Here is a 22,409-nt window from a genome sequence, read left to right as displayed (position 1 = left end):
CTTACATGTACCACTTAGCACACTTTACTGGAAGAAAACGTACAAGAAAATGCACTCATGCACACTTACTAAAAAGAAGCGGGGGAAAAAAATTAATTTTAGTTATCAGTTGTTTACTCATTTAATACTGGAATGATTCAAGTTCTTCATAGATTAAAACCACATTATCTATAAAACTACATTTCTGCACACTGATGCTGGCAACTATTTAAGGAAAAGGCACAGGAATCTGATAATCCAGCCACATACAGCAACCCAGTGTTTGGCAGTTCCAAATGATCTATAGTAAGTAGTCTTTGTGATTTTTTTACCTCATTTACAGGGATTGGAGAAACATTTTTTCCTGAAAAAATAATCAAATTTTTTTCTTGTGATGGGAAGCAGTCACTTAGATTTTTATAATATCCACCCAATAATACATGCAATATTTCTTCACAACTATCAAGTACGCAAACTTTCATTCTCTTGTGTTCTCTTGTGACTCTACAAGACACATGGTAGGTATCACACCATGACATGCAAAAATTGATTGTAGAAGCAACAGAAAACAATATAGAGGGAGAAAACAACAGCTTTGAAGGCTTTGCTGAAGACCATTGTGGCTCACTTTATGCATGCACTCTAGCTTGACATATTTAAGATGGCCTTCAGCAAAGTGCATAAATAAATTCTTGAATGTTCCTTACGCAGTTTTACTTTCCCTGCCATCTCCTTATCAAAATTCTAGCCGCCACACACAATGTTTGCTGCAGCTTGTATCACACTGCTGACAAACACTGAAGCTACATGTAATATACTGAACTAACCATACCAGTATCAATGTGACAATGTCCCACGGCATACACCACATGTTGACTCTCTCCATTTTTCTGGGTCAGAAAAGCCTTGCTAATTTTCAAAGCACTGGAAAATTTTATAAAAAATTGACAATATGAAATGAAAATATCCATTTAGAAATATTGTTTACTGAGACAACATGCAGAAAGTTCAACTTATATACGTGAACATATATCTATTTATTTATTTCTTTGATTGGAGTTTTACACTGTACTTTATTAAAGAATATTTTACCTATATGACAGCGACCAGCATTAGTATGGTTGGAGGAAAGGAAACCCACAACCATCCACAGATCGCTGGCTGACCATCCCATATATATGTACGACAGGAAAGGAAGCCAGCATGAGCTGGATTTATTTATTTATTCATTTGATTGATGTTTTGTGTCCTACTCGCCAACATTAGCCGGACTTGAACTCACCACAGCTGTACGTGCATGAATACAGACATTCCCTTAAATAATAGGCTTATTCATTCCACGAATGCAAAACACCATAAAACTGCCAAGTTCATTGTACTTACTTCTCATACGAGCCTCCGTTAGCCACCACCTGATTCACCATTCTGTTGGCTGTCAGCATGGCTTCATTACCTCGCTCGTTGTTCTCTCCTAAATGCTGTCAACCAAAACAAACACATTGGGTTTATTTACTTATTTATTTGATTGGTGTCTTACACCGTACTCAAGAATATTTCTCTTATGCAACACCAGCCAGCACTATGGTGGGAGGAAACTGGGCAGAGTCCGGGGGAACCCATGATCATCTGCAGGTTGCTGACAGACCTAATCACATTGGAGAATAAGATACTACAAGTGTTTAAGCCACTGAAGTCGCTGTAAATCAGTGAGTCGGAATAGAAGCTAAGTCAGATTTAGTTTATATTTATATAAAATAAATTATATAAATATATGTATTATATTTATATAAAATTCGCCTCATGAAATGGCTACAGTCAAGTTTAATGGCGAATGGAAGTGTGGAATCAGGGGGAGACAACTCTTTCTTGCCAAACACCTGATCAACTTCCTCACAAAACCTGTAAAACTGGAGTGATTCAGCATTACATGTACAAAAATTCAGCCAAATAATCTCCAACTATCTAATTAGAAACTACAGCTTTTTATGTGATACTTGTTGTTCATTTTATTACAATATATGTGGAGTAAATAAAACTTTATAACAGGGCGCCAAAGGTATCCAAATCTGACTGCAGCATGGACACCCGTAAATCTAAGTACAGTAGAACACTCTACAAGACAGCACCTATTACATTAATTCATCAGCCTTTTCACATATGAAAAAGCAAATCTCAGTGCACATTTTTAATCTGATTGCGGAGACAAAACTTCATTGGTAGGATTAACCAGTTTCAGGGCTTCCCAAAAAGTATAACATTATCTGTTAACACAGAATAAAGCCTTCAGAACATGCCGCAATAAACACCTTGCAATCATGTAAAAATGTTGAAGAATTACAATACGTCAGCTCTCGCACATGAAACTTTAACTTCTGACCCTCTCTCCACAGATGCATCAATGGTCACATGTACCACCCCATTACACCTATAGTGATATTCAGTTTTAATGTTCACACATTATAACATTTCCCTAAGACTAAACAAGAACACAAGTGCCCTGTATATATGGGGTAAATAAATCTTGCCTTGGCCATGCCAATGATAATCTCAAAGTCCAGGTAGAGTTGGAAGGCCTGGTTATCTCTGACTGCGATCTCAGCCTGGGACAGGGTGAAGTGTTTCTTAGGGTCAGGGGGTCCTATTAGACTGTCCCCTGCCCCAAACAGAGTGTTACATGCCATCTCAATGTACAACTCATGACTGAAAAACAGAGAAAAGGGATCAATATCGAAAAAGATAGTACAAAAGTACAAAACAATGGAAAGTCATGCTGATTTGTTTCACAGTCAGTGACATACCCAAACTGGTTCTAGGATGTGGACTAAGATGCATTGGAACATGGGTGTGTCTTTAGATTTCATTTTCTCTGTTTACTGTTTTCCACTGTACTCGCTTTATACATTACACTTATACAACAGCCTCCGGCATTATGGTGAGATGAAACCAAGAAAAGCCTGGTGGAAACCCGTCCACAGGTTGCTTTCAGGCCGTCTGACATCCAATCGGAGAGGAAGCCAGCATGAGTTGGATTTGAACTCATAGTGACCGCATTGGTAAGAGACTGCTGGGTCATTGAGCTGCGCTAGGTGGGTCTTTAGAGAAGGAATATTTTATGGGGGAGGAGAGCATTAAAGGGAAATGTTTTTCAGCAGTAGCTAGGAGATTTCGCTAAGTTTGTAGAGAGCAGGTTTTCAGATATGGAGATCAGAGTACAAATCCCAGAGCGAGTAAGTCCTTCCACCATTACATAATCCTAACAATTAGTGCTTCAATAATAATGAAGTTGAGGTAAATGTAAAAGGCTTCACCTGATAATGATCCGGCCATGTCAATCAACAGCCTGTGATACATTTTACATTTACACTGTGATACATTTTACGTGTATATGGTGATGCCTCAACTAGTATTAGTATTACTACTGAACCCAGGTACAACTATGAGTCTTGAGCATATATATTTAGTGTTTTCTGGAAGGCCCTGACTGGCTCTGTCTTGATTAAAACATCTACTTTCGAAAACACTTTGGGCTCACAAAACTGTTAAGTAGTCCTTCTTACCTTCTCTCCTTGGCCTTGAGATGTTTGGTGAGTGTGAAGCTGATCCGATCTTTGTCACCGCTCAAACCCTGATAAGAGCAAATGTCCAGTATGGAATAGTACTCTTTCATATGACAAGCAACATTATTTCTGTGAGACAATTAGCTTTGGCAAAAAAGGCACCTGCCAAGTTAAAGAATCAAATGTGAACGAAAAGGTTTAACACCCAAAACACACAGGCCAATTAAGACCATTTTAAAGGTTCACAAAATGCTTTAGAGATGCTCTTCATGAAACTTTAGTTTTTTGTTTTGACTGTTCACGTATAATCAAAATAGAGTTTTTATATTGAATAAATTTATACTCTCATGGATGCACATACAGGAAAATATTCGTCCCGATCCACTTCAGGTCGACAAATCTGCTGAGAAATGTCCGCGGCCATTCTTAAAAGCAAAAATTACACTGCACTGTAAATTGCTTATCAGTGCACAAATACCTTATGAGTCATGACTGCGGTCTGTTATATTTATAACAATTGCAGCAATGACATACCGCTACAGCTTTGCTCTTCTGCCAGACTAGAGCCTCAGAGTGACTGTTCCACAATAGGTGCACCTCCTTCCCTTCCCATTTAGCCGGGATTTCTATCTGCACCCTGAACCAGTGTGTTGACCAACTGGAAAACAGAAACACAGTTTGCTTGTTTAATTTGTTTATTGATTTATTTGATTAGACTTTAATGTCAAGAATAAACAATGACGTCAAGATTTAATAATTGGTTCAGTCCAAACTAAATAACTGGCCTTTGGGTAGTCACTTATCAGCTCTCTCAACCTGCTGGATATAACTGTGTTTGACATTTTGGCAGATTGATGGAATGATCTCCATCAAATTCCATATGTAACCTAGATCACGTCAACAAAATCTAAAAAAAATATCTTCCTGATACTGGGATTGAACCAACACCCTCCCTCAGTGTCAGAGGAGTATGAACACCTGACAGGTAACGGTCAAACTTTAACAGAAAATTGGAATGAAATGCCAAAAAAGCAAGAAGGTATACTAAACAAATTCTTAGCATCAAGAAGAAGATGTGGGAGAGAAACTTTGAGCCTAATTTGTTTCTTGGATTATTATTTAGATGGTTTAGAAAGAGGGGACCCACGCTCCGCAGACACTGAGACCAAGTTTCGCCTCTGTGTTCCGTTTGGCCAGCGTTCAAAGTTCCCTGGTTTGGGCATATCAAGGTTGGATTGCAGGTATTTTAAAAGAATAAAAAAAATGTCTCGTATAAAACGGATGATGTTGACAGGATTGTGGTATATCAAGGGAACGATTTTCACAGTTCCACTCCACTTGTATGTTTATAAATACACTATATACATACGCTGGGCCAAAAGACTCGCCGACTTTCGCAGGCTTGTAAACCCCTTTGAGGGCCTCATCATAGGTGATTCTCCCAGGAGCTGAATAATGTGTGAGTGACTTCAGTGGGGACTTCTCTGGGTAGATTCTGAATAAAGCGAAGTACAATAGTCTACAATGTACAACTTCATGTAAATAATTGGTTATCCAACATATGTGCATGTGTCTTTGGTTCTGCAAGTTATATGTTCAACCAAAACTGCCCTACAAAAGGACTGAAGCCTGGTATCTGGTAATACAACACAATTAATTTGTGGACCATTAATACACATTGATTGAATACTGAATTTCTTACAATCCCTGGTAAGTATTCACAAAGCTTCTGACAGTTTAGTTCCTTCTGATTTCACATTCAGTGCAGACAAATCTGAACAGGTAAGATGTGGATTTCATCAATACAGCCTTTTAAGCATTTCTTTAGAAAAAATCTTGGTAAAGTTATTGAATGAATACCACAGATTTCTTCACAGAAAAAATTTACCTTTTTCATATCGACTTTTTCAAAGAAGTTTTCTTTGTAAGCTATATGTACAAACAAATTTACTCAGATCTGAATTCTATTAGTTTACTACAGGATCATGTACAGGTACCTCTAGATTTATTCATGAGACAATTTCAGAAACCATTATCTAGGTAAACACTTGATAACATTATAGTTAATTAGGATTTTAATTACCAAAAAAAAAATGTTTCCTTTTCAGTGCCTAGAAAAGACAAAAATAATATAAATGTATATTGATATACTAATTACTGGCCAGTAACTCATTTTATTTGATTGGTGTTTTACCCTGTGCTCAAGAATATTTCACTTATACGGCAGTAGCCAGCACTATGTTGGGAGGAAACCAGGCAGAGCCCACAGGAAACCTATGACCATCCGCAGTTTGGAGCCAGTCCTTCCTAATACAGAACATCACAGATTGAGACACAGAGAAATTAATCACTGTACTGTAGTTCTTCAGATATGATTTCAATTTTGGCCTTTATTAAATAGTGCTTTTTTTTTTCTTTTCTTTTTTTTTCCATTCATTAGAGCTATTTTTTGTATGTTTCATTGTTCAGCATACATGTTTAGCCGGTTATGAGGATGTAGGCCTACAGCCATATTCAGTATGTAATACCTGTGACTAATCAATACAAAAGACACTGTTATATTAATCCCTGACATGTGCCAGGTAATACTTTGCTTTATTAAAAATCAACTTTCTTTACTCTGTTGAGTGTTGTGTTTCAGTGAAGAAAGTTTAAAAACAAAACAAAAAAACACCAACAAACAAGCCAACAAACCTCACTGACCTGTCTTGGTAGAGATATTATATTTGTTTGTTTAATACTTACTTCCAGTACAGGCTCACATCACTGAAGAAAGACAATTCATCAGATATAAACTTCTCACATCTCTCTAATGTTGTTCTTCTGTTTTTAAGCACAACATGGTCCATCTTGATTGTTCACGAATTCTCATCAAGTAGATCTACACCCTGAGTAGAACAAGCAACAATATTAGTTCGTTAGCATCCCTCAGAAAGCTCGAGTCACTTGCACAAAACAATCCTCCCTATGTTCGATTTGATGGATGCCAGTATAATGTAACCTTCACAAATTTGCCTGATTTGGCAACAATTAACATATTCTGCTTATCGCCATGGAAAGTGTACCTTAAAAACTCCATCTTAAAGATCTTTAGTTCGATTAAATTAAACGTTGTCGTCAATTTCAACAATTTCTGATATTTACCTGCAAATATACAAATATCAGAAATTGTTAAAATAGACCTCAACGTTTTATTTAGTTGAATTAAAAGATCTTATAGACTGATTCGTTTACACAATGTTTCTCTCAACTTTAAGTGAGCAGTAGGGGAATAATGATGGTAGTGAGCACGACAGCTTAGATCAAACCAAATCTATAACTGGGACGTTTTTGTCGTCAGTAGGCCTACATGTAAATTAGTGACAGGAAACCATTCTGTGTCGATCTGTTTAAAGCGAAAGTGAAAAACCGCACCTCCAGACATATAGTGATTGGCGCCTTTCGTCATTCGAGTATTGCACAATATATGTGCTTATCAGTGGCAATAGGTGACCGTTTATATTAAGAGCAGCCTTTGAATATCAAGACCGAAACGTGAAGTACACGTATGACACTGGATGCACTGAGCCGGCTGCAGCGCCCTAGGCGAATTGCAGCAGTGCCGGTCCAGTGCAACACATGAAAGGCCTACATGTGGCTTGTGTCCTGTCTCAGAACTCATCGGTTAATCACTACCCGTGCTATGGAGAGGTTAGAACGACATGTATACTTAATATAGCATGTCACACCAAATCTATGAAGATGGATTTTGTAAGCCCTGCCGGTTCCCAGTGGGTGTCGTTTACCAAGGGGAGATAACCCGTTATCTAAATCTCACACCCTACACCTCACATCCCAAAGGGATCTTCGGACCGGTTGTGTAAAAAGAGAAGCTCCTGTCGTTTTCAAACTTGCAGTTGGAAAGAATAAGTATTGAATTTGTAGTTTTAGTTTTTAAACAGGAATATCATAAAATAAAATATCTGACATACATGCTTTTTTATATATCCTATGAGATGGATTCACAAAAGCGCACGTATATTGTGCAAAGTAGGCCTAGGCCCCTATATGTGCCAAATTTAGCCAGGTCAGCAGGAGCTTGGTGAAATAAATGTATAGGGTAGTATAAATGATTTGTTGCCACAATCAAGCATTTTCGTTTATGTAATAGCTGTGTAACGGGTGGAGCAAAGCAGGGTGCCAATGGTTATGACCACCGACCTTTGGCCAGTTACTGACGAACTTTCACACTCGTGGGCATCCAATATATATGTAGCTAGTGGTCTAGCGCATATAGTGGGTCCAGTTTTTATTTCAGTTTCCATAATAAACTGACAGATAGGGCTACTCCTGCAACATTAACTGTGTAAGTCTTAGTGAAGTCGACTTCAACAAATTATGCTTAGATATACATGTATTTGCAATTAACTGCTGATTAAATTTACTTAAGGGCGCTGTTTACATTAACACCACCCCAACTATAAAGATGTCAGTAATAATGAGGTCAAGGCATCATCACGTAAATGTGGGTAGTCACTTGATATTATCCCGGTATGTTGATCGAAAGCTTGTGAAACCCTTTTACATTTGCGTGGTGATGCCTTCACTACATTATTACTATTGAACCCACCTACAACTATGAGTCTAAAGAAGTATATAATGATGTTAGCAGTCTTACCTAAACGTCAAATGTGTACAGATACATGAATTCAGTTTACATTATGATTATAAGCTAGTCTATATGTCCGACTTTACCCCTGTCGCACGTGGGAGATTGTGCAGAGACCTGTGGATGGTGTCTGCCCCATCTCCCCCCCCCCCCCCACCCATAATGCTGATGATCTTCGTTTGAGTAAAATATAAGAAGATTTTACGGGTAGGGCGTAAAACACCCATCAAATAAATAAATCAAACTTTACACAAATATTTACCGGAATATATATATATATATATATATATATATATATATATATATATATATATTATACGGTAATATGTGTGAAATAAGCCCATGTGTTACAGCAGGCCACCACAGGTAGAATACGCCCTCTGATTTGCACTGTTTAGGCCTTCAAGTTCATAGTAGTACATGTGGGCATATACAAGTTGTTACCTGCGTGGTACTGTAGGCCTACGTCTCCTGATATGTGGTCTATTTTCGTATGCATGCACTGCTGTACCAACGACGACTAGCTGTTTGTTTCTCTCCTTCTCTATGTGTATAATACAATGACATACGTATACCAGATGCACGTACACTTAATATACGCTGACATGGACGCAATCTAAGGCGGTATCACGCAAAGCAAAGCCGCATGATCGTCTATATTAATCCCACCCGTGACCTAATGTTTTGGCGATTATAAATAAGGTCCACTCCCAGAAGTTTTCCACTTGATAATGATATATACCAACGTTATGTGTAGAACTTCTAGAATCTCAAAAAACTGAGTAAATAGTCAAATAAAAAAAAGAGCGTGACCTCCCATAGGCCTCAAGACAAAATGTAGAGCAACCTACATGTATCTACGTTTATACAAGCCTGTATAGTTAAAACAGACCAGTAGGCCTAAAAGTTGCGACGATTTTAAAGTAAACAAAAACACAAAAAAGAACTAATGTTATCTCGATAGTAGGGCATTATATCTTTTGTATCCCTGACCCATTGTACAGTACACACACGCATATATATATATATATACATATATATATATATATATATATATATATATAGATATATATATATATATATATATATATATATATATATATATATATATATATATATATATATATATATATATATATGCTGGAAGAGAATGCTATTGCTGTACAGTGAGATGATTTGGAGGGGTATACATGTAGTCTACACTGTATACAGTACGCACATGTACAATATACAGGGCCAGCACTCTAGAAGGTTATTGTGATGTACTGTTAGCAGAATTGTTTTATTTCTACCTCGATCTTCTGCAATAAAAAAATGAAAATACTATTAACCAGATTTCTTTTCAGTCACAACAAAGAGCATTATATATGTGTTGTCGATATAATGTTCCTGTTACAAGTCATAGCTGTGTATTTATCGGCTTACAGTTACTTACTATGAATGTTTATAAAAGGTTTATACTGATTCACCTCACAAAATAACCACACAAAAGCCCACAAATTTGTTAGAGAGCTCAACAAACAGACAAACCATACACAAAAGAGTGAAAATTGACAGTTCTATCTCGTACACGTAGCATTAGGCATACACAAGAGAATGGTCACCGATCTAATCAGTATAATGTTTTTCCAAAGCCCCAGATCTTCGAGTTTAACATCAGAAATCTTGCATGAGCTAACACTGATGCTATCCCGAGTAGAAGAGTTAAAAGCGTGATGTTTCAAAATGTCACATTCACATTTGGTACATGCTCAAATTCTGTGTTTGTTTTGCTGTGTTCATGCAGTGAAAATATACGTGATGAGAATTAGCCCAGAAAATGGATCAATAATTACAGCTTCCTGCATGTGCAGCGTGTGACACTTAAAAATCATGTCGCAGACCAGCTATAATCGCCATACTACTTGAATTCGGTTACGGTTAAACAGCTTAACATGAAGTCCACGGCTTGTAAACCATAAGGGGGACAAGGCATCACGTTTAATCATTTATTTATTTGATTGATGTTTTACGCCGTACTCAAGAATATTTCACTTATACGACGGAGGCCAACATTATGGTGGGAGGAAACTGGGCACAGCCCGGGGTAAACCCACGACCATCCGCAGGTTGCTGACGTACCTTCCCACTTACGACCGGGGAGGAAGCCAGCATGAGCTGGACTTGAACTCACAGCGACTGCATTGGTGAGAGGCTCCTGGGTCATTACGCTGCGCTAGCGCGCTAACCGACTGAGCCACGGAGGCCCGACATCACGTTTAGATGTAAGCACTGTGTATTCGTCAAGGATGGTAGTGGTTTGTGATTTTATTTATTTATTTCATGGGTGTATTTATACTCCATATACGCAAGAATATATAATAGTATTACAGCATCCGTCTGTGGGCGGAGAAAATGACACAGGAGAAGTCCCATCATACGAGAATAAACTGAATTCGAATGCATCATATAAATCATGTATTGGTAAATTGTTCAATGTTTATGGGTTGGCAAATTGACAAGTTTCGACAAGTTAGCTTAAGTGAAGGAACCATTTCCTGCATGTTTATTTATTATTTATGTATTCGATTGTTGCTTGGCTGCTTGATGACGGCCATTTTTATTGGTGGAGGATACCAGAGTGCCCGGCGTAAACTACCGAACTTTGGGAAGCTTCTGACGAACTTTCCCACATATGACATAGACCAGCATGAGGCGTCTCCATGGTCGAGGGGGTTAGCCCGCCAGTGCGGCGCAATGGCCCATACAGGAGTCTTTAACCAATGCGGTCGCTGTGAGTTCAAGCAACTTGCGGATTGTCGTAGGTTTCCCCAAAGCTCTGCCCAGTTACCTCCCACCATAATGCTGGCCACCGTCGTGTAAGTGAAATATTCTTGAGTATGGCATAAAAATACCAATGAAATAAATAGGTCTAAATCAAATATATCAAATAAAATGTAAGTTTAGAGAATCTCAGTGATTGGCATTGCACAGAGGTAAATAACAGGCAAAATGCTAAGTTTGTGCGCACCCCACAGTGAGGCTGGATTTAAAGGAAGAAATAATTATGCATGTCTTAACGTTATGTCGCACCGCTTCAGTGGTCTCATGGTTAGAGGTTGGGAGTTGGCTTCGAAGTCGGGAGACTTCGGGTCGAATCATACCAAAGGCTTTGAAATGATACTTGTCGCTGCCTCGCTTGTCGCTCACCACGGAGAGGTTAGAGCAAGGAAGCAGGACAGGTTGACCCGGTGTCAGTGTAATGTGTGAGGTGTCGTGTCTGGTGTCTTCAGTATGATACTTCAGTGGCAGCAGCACTTTGGCGCGCCCTGCCACAGGAAGACACAGAATATGTACACAAACCTAATGGCTCATAATACTGAAAAATTGCTAAGGGTATACGCTACATAGGCATACATCAGCCATGTTGTGGAGAAATTATATTTCAACGAGCGACCTGGTTATAGTGTAGGGCTTATTGTGGGCTGGAATAAAAACACCTTCGCCATGGTTAGACCAAGAAGGACAGCAATGTCGACGTTAATGGCGCGGATTAATTTAGATCGGAAATATATAAATGGGACAAATCTGTTCCCTTTTACACTGACGTGAATTGAATTGAGGCAACGCCCACTAAATACCATCAATAAATCAATACTAACCAGGGTGCTGGTAAAGACAAACGGAGTGTATACATACAGCAGTGTCGGCTTTGGCACACACATGTACACGTATATAGGCCTTTGGATATTCACACGGTGTCATTATAAACGGATATTTTGAAAACAATTTCGTGCATAGTTTATAAAATTATCATAAATATTTTCTGTCTGCAGTATCATTTTACATTTATTTATGCTTAGTTGATAGATGGCACAGGATAGCTTGACACCAATATTTCATGCCATGTACCTGTAATCAAGCGCGCGAAATGTTACCGTTTTTTGAGTAAATATATAGACCATCGGTCCTTCGTGGTTTGTTACCCATCGATGTATCAGCTTGCGTGGCCATATCACACTTCTGTCCTCTAAACAATGGCGAGAAACAAAGGTTAAAGTTTACCTGTAAAGGATTATACAATGCCTGGTGGATGTTCACTAAAACGACTATGGATTTTCTACTTTTTGATATTTGCTTTGCGTTAAAGCGCTGGAATGAACACAAAAATTGATTTTATGCGCCCGGCAAGGCTTTGAAGATATGCATATAGAAGATCGTTTTTAGGTGTGAAGCAAACACGCCAGTCTGTTTCTATACTCACACACATGACTCTATGAGCCGTCACCCAATTTCCCGCTGGGAGGATATAGTTTTGCCTGCTATCGGACAGGAATTATGTCCGAAAATCTACCGACTGGTGCCAAAGAATATTCCGACGGAAATGGCAAATACGTTGGCGATGATACATTGGGTTACTTGCACGATTCCGTAAAACATCCGGTCTCGAGCAGCGATGAATACGACACGGACTTGGATTTACCTAAGGTTGTCACTAAACGTAAGTATATGTAACCATACACCTACCTTTCTCTGGTTTGTTCGTTTAATTGGTGTTTTACGCCAGATATTTCACTTAAACGACGGCGGCCAGCATTATGGTGGGAGGAAACCGGGCAGAGCCCTATGGAAACCCACGATCAATCTATCTCTGAAAACACTTGGTCAAATACATTAAAAAGTTGAAAACGGTTAGCTCGGTACAAATGATTCATACTTAATGTGCATGTTACTGTAGGACTGACGATTAACCTTACATCGATGTTGAACGACACAGGGCAAAATGTGTCAAACCAACAATTATATATATATATATATGTGTGTGTGTGTGTGTGTGTGTGTGTGTGTGTGTGTGTGTGTGTGTGTGTGTGTGTGTGCGTGTAGCTTTTACCATAGGACAAAGCGGAGAGAGATGCTTCGATAGGAGGTAAGAGCGACTATTTATGTTCATCTATACAGCGTCCTTCTCTAAGAGATAACGGTAGATTAAGGTTCACACATTCTATAACACACGGAAACCCGTGCTAGAAAAATATCAATGAAAGACTGTGATTTTGCTCTTTCATCTAGGTAAACTATACATGTAGTCCACTTTTGACTGGGCTAGTGTATGCCTTCTCTATTTATTACTCTTAGTGAACTGTATACTTATTTAGCTAGCGCCATTTAAACAATATGTACAAAATTCACAAAAAAATGATTTTGGCAGGCTTTGGATTGCAAATACCCCTTCCATTAACTGTATCGAGCATTTGTGTTTGGTATACCTGCATTTTTTGACACTGTTGAAGACTTTTGGTGAATTAAGTTACAGCGTTGGATCAACGTAATATACGCCTCTCCAGACCAGATTTATATAGTTTCTCAACTTTAACAAATAACTGACCAGACAGAACCATATAAACAATATTCCACGGCTAATATATAAACAGGTATCTGTGCTTTAGAAATTTGGATTTCGCCAACATTACCTGATGTTCAAATCGACAAATCGACAATCGACAAAAGTCAGTTCCACTTATTAACATTATATATCTTACTTCGAACACTCCGCTTTCCCGCCACCATAAATTTGACTGTCAAACACGGTGTACTGCTCAGTTAAGCACTTTGTTTAAACAAGAATCAGATAATAACATCTGTAACCTGTATCATTATATTCATTACATAAATTCTCTGTCAGGCAATCTGTAGCCATGTGGTGAGCATGCTATTAGAGTACAATGACTTTGGAGACTCGTACCAATGCGGTCGCTGTGAGTTCAAGTCCCGCTCATGCTGGCTTCCACTACGGTCGTACGTGTAAAGGTCTGTCAGCAAACCTGCGGATGGAACCCCGGTTTCTCCCGAGCCCTATCCGGTTTCCTCCCACCATAATGCAGGCAGTCGTGAAAATATCCTTGAGGCGTAAAACACCAATGAAATAAATAAATCGATCCTTTGTCCTTTTCTTCTCGGTTGAGGTTAAAATAGGTAAACAGATTGTTTGTGGGTTGTCAGTGTGTAACATATGCATTAGCCTCATTCTGACCAAATGACCTTGAAACGTCATTTTTGCGACACCAGAGATGTATGGCACCTAATCGAGTACCGTTATCGTGACACTCAATGAACCATATCAGTGTTGCCATCATGCATGAGAAAAAAGAGGATAGATAGACCTATTCAGTCCAGGACCGGGACTGGTATTAAACATAATGTTAATAGGGAAGTCTGCCTGTTACATGCAGCGCCAATTATAGTTATTGTCTTAGATGAATGAAGACTTCGGTGAAGCATTCAGGGCTTAAGGTAGGCCTAACACAAACTGGTTTTAAAAAGTAATACCGGTAGGCTTACTTATCATCTATCATGGTGTTCAGTTCCCGTGTTTCTGGAATATACACATATAACCTCATTTCATTGCTACAATGTACATGTATTTAACGCCATATACTCATGATTTTGTGGACCACTTTAATGGCCTAATTGTTAGAAGTCGGTGGATCCCGGGAAATCGAGAGACCCCGGGATCAAACCCGGGTCGGGTCATACCAAAGAGTGTAAACCACTTAGTTTTGGTGAGTCACAGGAGAACTTTCCTATAGGTACAGATATGCACACTATATTGGTGAAGTACAAGTGAGACTACATAAATGTTAAACTACGCACGCGGTCATCGACCGTCGTTGACCACTTATTGTCATCAAGGACCCACGAACATTGAGAGTGGCGGAATTAAAAAATTTCAAGGCCAGGATTGAACCTGCACCTTGTGTGTCGTCGCGACTGGAACATATACATCAATAACGAATGCGAATGTTAATGAATGAAGTTGTTTCTTGTTATCGGCATGTATTTGGCATGTAAGTATGTCCTAATATGCACGTGTTAAGTAAAGTTTCACCATGCTCTTTGTTTTTTTTTTCAGGGAACTGCGCAGCTGCAGTCAAACCCAGACAGCCCAGCCGTAATGTGTACGAGTTGGGCTGCGTGGAGTATGACCAGACACCACACTCTGCCATAGTGACAGGGTTGTCACAGCCGACGCTCGTCCTGCGGTACCGATCGATCGGCAGCCAGGCCATGAAACCACTCTGCATGGCTTTGATCGTAAATTGCTTGTGATTGATGATAATTACATAACAGGACGAAATTCTGTATTAGTACAAAGACGGTGATACAGTTGTAGCACTATCGATCATTTAAACGCTTAAAGCATAAAGAAGTCGATGAGGTATAATGAGAAGTTGTTCCCGCACCAATCAACATATGGAATACAACCGGTATCCATGTCTTTGAGACCACATGTGGATAGGCTTTAAATTTGTCAATACCGTTAAGTAGTGACTTTGTTATAGATGGGAAATATAATTCTGCTGCAAACAATACTCATGTAATGGACATATGGTTGAAGTTGGATATAAACACTTTATTGGACTTAAAATTTCGCCCATGACTAAGTTGATCATTTCTTTCTGATTCTGAGAGTTCCATTCTTCTCAGAAAGGTGTTTTAAGGTTTTGTGATATTTTTGCTGGGAAAATGTAAGTTTCAGCATCAAAAGTAATTTTTTATTTTGTGATCTTTATTTGCCTCTGAAAATGCAACTATTTTAGGCAGATCTATTTTCAGCAACGCGTTGGTATCCAACTGCATTTATTATAGCTATATAAACATACTTCTGAGCCAAAAATTAAAGAAACTTAACGAAATGTTAATTGAAGGTGTGATAGCTAAAACCTAGTTCTGGGTACACGTCAATGCATGTACCGTCCTGTCAGCTTGGTGAAATAACTTTATAAGTAAATCTATGTTTTATATAATCCAGGTCCTTGACCAGTATGTTATATATATACCTGATACAACAGGAATTTGGAATACCCATGCGACAGCTGCTCTGAATAATTAGATATTTCTTTACTTATAGTGTAATGAAATTGTCACCGTCCTTGATCTAGAAGACACAGACATTGGACACGAGGGGGCACTGTATTTAGCAGAAGCGCTAAGAGAAAATTTTGTGATCAGACATTTGGTAATTTCTATGTTACAATAACTTCATTCTGGGTCAGAGTAGATGAATTACGTTAACAAACTTGTGGATAAATTCAGTCATTAATCTTCGATTATATATATATTTCTTTAACATTGGATCTACTTGCCGATTCACTCTCAACATTCAACGTGCATGAGGTAAATATAAGATATGGTAAATGAAAATCCAAAATTCTTAATCTAGCTTTTTTTTAAAAAAAAAAAGTGGTAGGTATTTGATCATTATTACTCTCTTCCAGGCTGATATGTTACCACCTCCTATATACATGTATATCTAAGATGTTAATTTTCAAACTGTTAAGTTAATTTACAATCTGATCTCCTGATTCTCGTGCAGCTTTCATGTTATTTTATTGTGTTCTGCACAGAACATTGCCAATAACCACGTTGGAGACAACGGCATTGAAGCTATCGCCAACACACTTTGTCACAACACCACTGTTTCATATCTCAACATATCAGGTATGGCTGTTGTAAGATGCAGAAAACTGCATAGGAGAATAAGGTCGTTTCGACTATTGCTTTCTTTGTTTGCCTGTTTCCTTTGGCATTGAGGTCAAGTTTTTCCAGCCTTATTCCCGACTAACATCCGAATAAAAAAGACGGAACTTTAACTACCCAACAACACCAAGGCCTTTCAAACAGTTTAAATGTTTTTGACCTCCCGAATTAGACATTTTGATTTTTTATTCATTTAGGAAATAAACTCACAGATAATTTTGGCAAAGCATTATCAACTTTATTGACGGTAAGTATGATCTTTTTCACTGCAGCCAATGTTTGTAAAAGGCCACAGTTTATAATAGTGAGTTATGGGTTTGTGAAGAAGGTCTAAATTTAAGGTCTTGTAGAGCTGCACATTTTCCAGCATTCTCAGTCCCCTTCCACAGAAACCTTATTTCCTGTACAAGTTGCTTTTCCTACAAATCTATGCATCTTGTAAATGTGATCAAAGCGAGATTGTATGCAATCATGTCCACTTGCATTCAGGAACAGAGATACGTGTGTATTGCCAGCCATGTACAATACTCTTCTTTTCACAGGAGAACGACTCCATCCTCCGCTTACACGCCAATTACAACTGCATGAGACAGAAGTCGGCAGTTGAGCTTGGAAAAGCTTTGAGTAAGATATCCATCTTGTTTTGACCATGGTCATCTTGGGTATAAATATATACATGTGCACACGTAGCCCTAATGTATAATGAATAAAGCTGGTGTGCACACGTAGCCATAATGTATAATGAATAAAGCTGATGTGCACACGTAGCCCTAATGTATAATGAATAAAGCTGGTGTGCACACGTAGCCATAATGTATAATGAATAAAGCTGGTGTGCACACGTAGCCATAATGTATAAGGAATAAAGCTTCACATCTTTCATTTTTGTTTCTAACCTCTGCAATTACCCCCCTCATCCATGCTCCCTATGATGTCACAACACGCAATCTCAAGCTAGACTGATTAAGCTGAGCAGCATATTTGCTTAATAGTTATACATTTTACCCTTTCCTGGCATCACACATATTACGATTACATTAAATCTTGTTCGATTTATTATCCGTTTTTTATTTGAATCCTTATAATTGTGTTATGTTTCACCTTAAATCGATATTGGTGTTATATTTCTATTCCCTTTTTTACTGTAGGTGGGAACAACAGTTTGGAACACCTGGATCTAAGCTGGAACAGTTTTACTGGGCAAGCTGCTGTCCGTCTCTTTGCTGGACTACAGGTGCTGGCGTTATTTATGAAATTCTAATTACAGAGCCCATTACCCATGATCCGATAAACCGCTTTGTCTTTTGTAGTGTATAAAGTAGACCCATAATTGTATTTCGTATATATTTCTTTCTAGAAGGTCCATGCAATTCTTCACATACCCTAAATGTCGTCATATTAGGGGCATCTACGCATTTAATTGTAGCAGGAATACAAAATGTATCTTTCCTCACATTGTTAGTTCTAATCTAATGGGACAACATATCCATTTAATCACTGTACCTAAAGGAGTTTGAGAAATGCAATTTCTAGCTTCAGCACTACAAATATGTCTTTTCAAGGAGAGAAATTATTGTATTCTTGAATCAAATTCCATGGAAACTTCAGAACAACACATGCCTGAAACTGTTGGATTTATCCTGGAATGGCATAGGATATGATGGGGGAGCCTCATTGTCTAAACTGCTCCGTAAAAACCGGACCCTGGAGTACATAGATATGAGCAATACGAGAATTATGTGGCAAAACACGCAAAGTCTGGCCTGGGGCATCCGAAACAACGACGTCTTGAAAGTGTTAAAGGTAAGAGTATTGCTGAAATTTAATTTATTTCCTATTAATTATTAGGATATAAAACAACCATAAATACATGTATACCTAATGAGATTAAAGATTGTATGCCCTGTTACAATAATTGGGCTGAGCGGCCCTTAGAATTGTGAGCATAATTTCTTGAATACCTAACATGCACATAGTTAAAGAGATTTTAAAAGTTCAATTATTGACGCAGATGGATTTATCAAGTTAGAAGTTTATTATTTTTTTCTTCATTTGTTTATGGATGTATTTCTTTGTTTTTAGCTAGGGGGTAATCCTTTGACCACCACGGGGTCCATGACTCTCCTGGAAGGCATTGGAGAAGACACGTGTTCACTTGAGTTGTTGGACATAACGGTACAGTGTGACAGTCTAATGTTAATTTTGAAAGCATTGAGGTGTATGATCACTCACGTTCATATTTATTTAAGGTGTCACATACAGCCACTGGGTACAACTACAGGGGACAATATTATCCCTAAAAGTAAGAAATGTGAAAAACGCCCTAAAATTTGACTGAAAATATAACCGAATTACACTGAATAGCATGCCAGTTTTAGTTCTCTTTGCTATTTGAGACACATCAAAATACGAAGAAAATTAATGCTAGTCACGTTTCGCAAGTTTTGTCCTTGTAGTTTTATCTGATTACATCTAATACATCCTTTTGTAGCTAATCGGACAATCTTGGCACCTTGCAAACTAAAATTAATACATCGATGCGTCGATTTATTTTGTTGCAACATTGTTTCCCAAGTAATAAAAGGATTTTTCCCGGATAAAGCGATAGGTATATACACAAGTCATTTTTCTTGTTGTAACACAATATTAATATCCTTTTTCTTATTTCCTGTCCACATTCCTACGGTGAAACAATATTATTTACGGCTTTTCTGCTCTTCCCTCTATAGGGCGTCCCAGTTGTAGCCGAATTTCCAATGCTCGGCACTGCCATTCAACGGACGCGTCCCTTCCAGTTCATCCATGGAACTATAGTGAACAGTCATGATTACTTAGGACGTCAAGTTCTTGGAACGGGTGAGTTGGAACGGAAAACTATAGGGACGTATATTGTCTTGAAGCAAGGAATTTTCGAATTGAATACCTAGGTAATTATTGCTGAATTATTGATGATAGATGTAACAAAATTCAGGTTGTCTAATTTGTTATCTAATCATGAACCCATTTCGTAAAGTGTATCCCTGATCACTTCAGCGATTCTATGACTATACAGTTACAGGTGAGCCTATAGTCTCTACGCAAGGAATTTTCGACTTCCTAGTCTATATTTTTAACTCATCAGGGGCCCACTTCTTAAAGTATCTCCGTGGTAATCTTCGGCATTTCTTTGATTACAGTTGCAGGTGGATCTGACATAGCAAGAAAGCATCCTATGCAGATTGTCCTCGAGTTCCTCCGTCAGAAACAAATTCGGTTGCTGGAGCTGTTCCGAAGCATGGACAAGTCTGTATTGTTACACATGACAGATGAAGTATTCGCCAGTAGACTCAAGGTATATTATTTATTATACTTTGAAACATATTTTTTATTTACTGATTTATTTGATTGGAGTTTTACTTCGTACTGAAGAATAGTTTACATATACAATGACGGTCAGCATTATTGTGGGAGGAAACCGAACGGAGCCCTGGGGAAACTCATTACGACCATCCGCAGGTTGCTGACAGAACTTCCCACGTATTTCAAGTATTTTACTATAAGTTGATTGATTATTGATTGTATATGTCAGTTAAGAACCCTGGTGTGTCTTTCAAGTTGCTGTAGGTTTAAAATCGACACAAATGTATAATTAAATAAAGTGTTCAACTAAATCTAACAATTTTGCAGCTATAGCCACTTATTTAATTCTCATCAGAAAGGTATATAGTTACATATTTATTTGCCTGTGTGCATTGGCAGTGGTTATTAAACCTTGCTGCAAGGGGCTGGCCACTTAAGTGTAATTTTTTAGAATATTTTATAGATAGGCTATTCCAATAGCACACATTAGTAGATTAGAACAAGTATCCTTGACGCTCAGTAAATTTTGAGGATTTTTTTTAATTCAGGAAACTCTCTCTGGAAGAGTCAGCCTGCAGATGGTCGTGGGGTTCCTGTAGACTATGTTTCCTATCACCATGATGCTACCCGGCGTCGTATAAGCGAAATATTCTTACTAACGGCGTAAAAAATCGATCATTCATCAAGTAAACGATTTAAACAGAAGACACAGGGCTGTATAGACAGTTGTGGTATAGTCAGTTGGCATACAGTGATTTTTTATATACTGTGATTTTTTTTTCAGAGGTTTGGTCTACCTTTGTATGAACGCGAGATCAGAAAGCTGACGAAAGCCATAGCCGGATTAGGTGAAGATAAATCAACCGTGACTTATCCGTGAGTATTTACATGTATCTTTACATAATATATACAGATTTAAATTAAAGGTAGTTTTAATAAATGCAAACAATTTTTTTTTACAAATATAAAATAAACTCTTCTCAAAGTGTCTTGTTCATTCGGGTTCTTAAACGACGTCTTTTGTCAAGATATATCTCAGGGTGATAAGCAATCATTAAGCATAATGTAGATGTTAAAGATCAATAGTCGGCTGATCAACTTCCAAAATAGTTTTCAGTACAACCAACCAAAGAACATGTAAAGTGAGAAATTACGACGGAGTCATGTCAATAAAAGCGGTCAACAATTTTCAGTGCTACAATAAATGATTCATGAATGATACATGCGTGTCAGTGTAAATTTAATCCTCATCCAAGTCGTTTATCTTTTCAGTCTTATGAAGAGCCATGTCAGGTTGCTCTTTGGGTAAAAATTAACTGCTCTTTGTCCTTTTTTATAGAAAATTAGTGAGATCAATGGCTGATCACATCTTGCGGCAGAGGTCTAAGAAACCTCAGTGTGCTGAGGTTAAGCGCTGTACAGAACTTGCGAGAAATGAAAGATGGCAGCATTTACGCTTAGCAAACATCCAGTCAAGAACTGAAGCACACTCAAAACGGAAGAAGAATTCGAGGAAGACATTACCTAAATTAAATAAAGCTACCGCTGATGTTAAGACAACTGACTGATGACATTTCGCAAACGACATTTAAACATTTCTGTAAATGGCATTATTTAATTGCGAGTACGGTTGTCGATCCCAGAACAGCATGGAACACTTAAGGCTGCAAGTCGATGAATGAGCAAAGGTTACATAGTAATCACAAAGCCTTGGTGATCAGTTGATTGTAACTACAATGTTATAGGCGCTTATATTGTTATTGTAATTAAAACTTATAAGCCAGATGTACAGTAATTAACTTTGATGATTTGGACTGGACTTCATCTATGCGAAAGACCACAATCACATACTACCTGTTATACAAATTCATTCTTATCTATTCGTAAAATTGCTCTTAGAAAATGAACTGTGCTCAAGTAAAATAAGTCAAAATTAAAGGGTTTTTCTTATGGAACATCTCGATGTTTTCTTCTCCATGCACAGAAAGGTGCGGACATTGCATTACAACCTAGTTACCCATTAAAACAAACATGCGTCGTAATTTGAGCCAACTTCCAATTTTAGAATGTCTTGTTTCCCAATATGTCAGGTACGTCCGCCGTCAGAACGCCATCAGCCGTTATTGATTTCCTTACATTATTAACAAACACTTAAGCTTTTTGCCAACAATTATCTTGATGTATACGGATCCATGAAGATTGAGGTTGTCGAACATGTCACTGTGGCTGAGTAGCTGTGATTCTTTTGGTTGTAAACTCGTGATGGGTCTGCAATAAAATGAAGTCATTTGCCGTCGTGTTTGTCGGGATTATCACGATATCCGGAGGTGTCGGATTAGCAGCACAGGGCGTTGTAACCAGACAGCAGG

General features: G+C 38.2%; 3 protein-coding genes across 3 annotated transcripts in view; 2 read left to right on the top strand and 1 right to left on the bottom strand.

The window, feature by feature from the left end:
* Positions 1–6,394, bottom strand: part of LOC135478692 (alpha-mannosidase 2C1-like) — a 40,385-nt gene extending 33,991 nt beyond the window's left edge. The window contains exons 1-7 of the mRNA XM_064758643.1: positions 6,282–6,394; positions 4,906–5,031; positions 4,071–4,194; positions 3,537–3,604; positions 2,505–2,679; positions 1,363–1,457; positions 812–903 (exon numbers count right to left, since the gene is read on the bottom strand). Coding sequence (XP_064614713.1) covers positions 812–903; positions 1,363–1,457; positions 2,505–2,679; positions 3,537–3,604; positions 4,071–4,194; positions 4,906–5,031; positions 6,282–6,385 — 784 coding nt within the window. The 5' untranslated portion in view covers positions 6,386–6,394. The remainder of the gene's footprint in view (positions 1–811; positions 904–1,362; positions 1,458–2,504; positions 2,680–3,536; positions 3,605–4,070; positions 4,195–4,905; positions 5,032–6,281) is intronic.
* A 6,107-nt stretch (positions 6,395–12,501) lies between these two features.
* On the top strand, positions 12,502–19,898 carry LOC135463449 (leucine-rich repeat-containing protein 74B-like). The gene is made up of 10 exons (XM_064740712.1): positions 12,502–12,664; positions 15,074–15,255; positions 16,073–16,180; positions 16,569–16,662; positions 16,899–16,948; positions 17,244–17,325; positions 17,850–17,935; positions 18,310–18,504; positions 18,784–18,876; positions 19,878–19,898. Exons 1-10 carry the CDS (start codon positions 12,502–12,504, stop codon positions 19,896–19,898), a joined length of 1,074 nt encoding a protein of 357 aa, XP_064596782.1.
* A 25-nt stretch (positions 19,899–19,923) lies between these two features.
* Positions 19,924–22,112, top strand: LOC135462144 (uncharacterized). Its single transcript, XM_064739515.1, has 3 exons — positions 19,924–20,032; positions 20,825–20,916; positions 21,380–22,112. The coding sequence occupies exons 1-3, from the start codon at positions 19,976–19,978 to the stop codon at positions 21,606–21,608; spliced, it is 378 nt and encodes a 125-aa protein (XP_064595585.1). The 5' UTR covers positions 19,924–19,975; the 3' UTR covers positions 21,609–22,112.
* Positions 22,113–22,409: the final 297 nt, after the last annotated feature.

This window comes from Liolophura sinensis, chromosome 1 (assembly GCF_032854445.1).
Source record: "Liolophura sinensis isolate JHLJ2023 chromosome 1, CUHK_Ljap_v2, whole genome shotgun sequence".
Lineage (NCBI taxonomy): Eukaryota > Metazoa > Mollusca > Polyplacophora > Chitonida > Chitonidae > Liolophura > Liolophura sinensis.
Note: the sequence above shows the minus strand (reverse complement) of the source record. Positions and strands in the feature narration are given on the sequence as shown.